This window comes from Bison bison, unplaced genomic scaffold (assembly GCF_000754665.1).
Source record: "Bison bison bison isolate TAMUID 2011002044 unplaced genomic scaffold, Bison_UMD1.0 scf7180017864146, whole genome shotgun sequence".
Taxonomy (NCBI): Eukaryota; Metazoa; Chordata; class Mammalia; order Artiodactyla; family Bovidae; genus Bison; species Bison bison.
This window is the reverse complement of record NW_011494718.1, coordinates 3,541,760-3,544,027: the sequence shown is the minus strand read 5'-3', so window position 1 is coordinate 3,544,027 and position 2,268 is coordinate 3,541,760. Positions and strand designations below refer to the sequence as shown.

General features: G+C 52.6%; 1 protein-coding gene across 1 annotated transcript in view; it reads left to right on the top strand.

Annotated features, from left to right (window-relative positions):
* The first annotated feature begins 471 nt into the window (after positions 1-471).
* The window catches only part of TRIM2 (tripartite motif containing 2), a 128,288-nt gene continuing 126,491 nt past the window's right edge, over positions 472-2,268 (top strand). Inside the window, exon 1 of the mRNA XM_010840799.1 lies at positions 472-619. Coding sequence (XP_010839101.1) covers positions 590-619 — 30 coding nt within the window. The 5' untranslated portion in view covers positions 472-589. The remainder of the gene's footprint in view (positions 620-2,268) is intronic.

Here is a 2,268-nt window from a genome sequence, read left to right as displayed (position 1 = left end):
AAATCAAGCATTTTTTCTGTAAATGTAGTAAGTACTTATCTGATATTCTATTTAAAAAGATAAACATGTAATAAAAGCATCTTCCTTGGACTTTATTCCTTTCCTTTGTTGTTTGATTGAAAAAGTCCTTTCTACCCCAGTGAATACTATATTTATTAAGCCCGGGAGACCAGAGATGGTTAATGCAACACGAACGTCTGTGACTTCTAAAAATTTGCATTATTTTGTGTGAGGCATCAAACTCCTCCTTGAAAATGATCTTCTGTGAGCAGTGATTAAACTTTTCAACTCGGACCCCTTTCATGCTGCGGGGCTGGCCCTTCTTATTCGGCGTTCCTCGCTCTCTGTCTCCCCTTCTTCAAAATGAAACACGATATCCTCAGCCAACAGAGCCCAGAGAGGCTGGTCATTGGCGCCCATTGTCCCCTGATGCCGCAGCCCCGCCCCCTTGGCTGGCGCTGACAAGCTGTTTATATTTTTCTAAGGGCCACCCTTTAACTCGGCGGCCTGATGACTATAATGGGCCCGATTGTCTGTGGGCTGCAGAGCGCCGAGGCCCCACATCCAAGGAGGCTGGGGCCCGTCTCTGATGCACCGGAGAGGCGGATATGGAATACCGGTAAGGGCGCTTCTAAGGGCGCGGGGATGCCTTTTCTGGGCTCACAGGTGGCTCCTGGGCACTGTTTGGGAGAAACGAGTCGTGATCGAGTTGCTAGCTTTTTCCTGGTTTTAATTTTCTGCCTGCTCAAGACGGAAGGAACAGATTGGATTTCTGGATTTGCTGACGAAGCTCACAGGGATCCCTGTGGACCCAGGCAAGAACCGAGCAGGGAAGCAAAAATCCAGGGAGAGACGCACGCAAGCGGGTTTGACACCAAAGCCACACGGAAGAGGCAAAGCGCGGGGCTGCCTCGGTGATGCCGTGAGATTCAAGGGCTGTTTTCTCTTCTGACTTAGCTGTTCGCAGCCAGAATTTAGCTCTGCCACTATGGATTTCTGTAAGCCAGCTGTTGGCCAGTGTAACTCGGTCAGCCCCCTTTGAATGCGTCTGGGATCTGCTGGGGTTTTCAAAGGGCGAACCGTGGTAATCTTGTGTGCCATAAATAGTTCTATATAGAAACGTGAGAACGGTTTAGAGCTGCAGGCTGTAAAGTTTTTACTGCCCCATTAAGGTGTTCAGAGGGTACTAAGGCCGCGGCAGTGGGGCTTGGGAATGAGGGAAAGCCTGGGGCGATGAGAGCATTTGTCCGTGACTAGCCGAGAGAGAAACCCGGGGGGCCTGAGGACCTCACGTGAGAGGCGGGAGCGAGCCCTGAAAGGGGCTGCGCCAGCCCTCCTGGGGTTCTGTCTGGTTTCCGCGTGAGTGAGGGAGGGCGGAGAACCTTCAGGCATCCGCCTCTGGTCCCGGATTGCCGCATCGTGGATGCCCCCCGCCCCGCTCAGGCGGAGCAAGGCACCTCGCCTCGGGCAGAGGGCCACAGGGGGCAAGCCGGGAGGAGGTGCGCAGTTACTGGGCTGCAGGCAAGGGCCAGGGGCTGGGCTGTCTAAAGCCCTGGGAATTGCTTCAAGAATTCCCGCCTCCTGCTGAACAGAAACTCACTATGGCAGCTTTGATGGGAGGCTTTTGTCTCTTTGCCTTTCACAGGAGCCTCACGGTGCAAAGTCAGTGAACCCAGTCTCTGCTTGATATGTACGGGAGCCTGAAAAGGGGAAGGGGTATGGGTCAATTTTTAGACAAAACAAAGGGTGAATTATGGGGCTTTAATGCATCTAGTGCTTTATAAATCTCCCCACCTCACCTAATCCCCGGCCTCAGTACTTATTATCCAGACACAGCATGTTTAAAACCAACATGATGTAGGGCTCCTGGAAGACTTAAATCAGATGCAAACTTTTTTTTTTTAATGAAGTTGACCCAGAGCATCATGAGTGTTTCAGCACAGTGTGTGAAGACACCTGGTGATTTCCAAACGCCCAGGCTCTCCTTCCATGGTCTGGGTGCCTGAGGAAGGGGGCAAGTTGCCCCGTGGGTGCTCTCATCCAGAAACAGAGCTTCTGGCCCTGCCGGTGCTGCCCCAGAGATGTGGGGCTCACAGGTGTGAATTGCCCTGTCCTTCTGCCTCAGGCCTCCCAAATCCTGGCTTCCTTCAGGTCATCGTATTCTCCTGTTTCTACCCCACAAGCACCCCCGGGGGATGGTGAGAGAGGAAGAACCAGGAGGAGGTGGTGAGAGCCCGGGGTGAATTCCAGGATATCCCAGGTAAACAA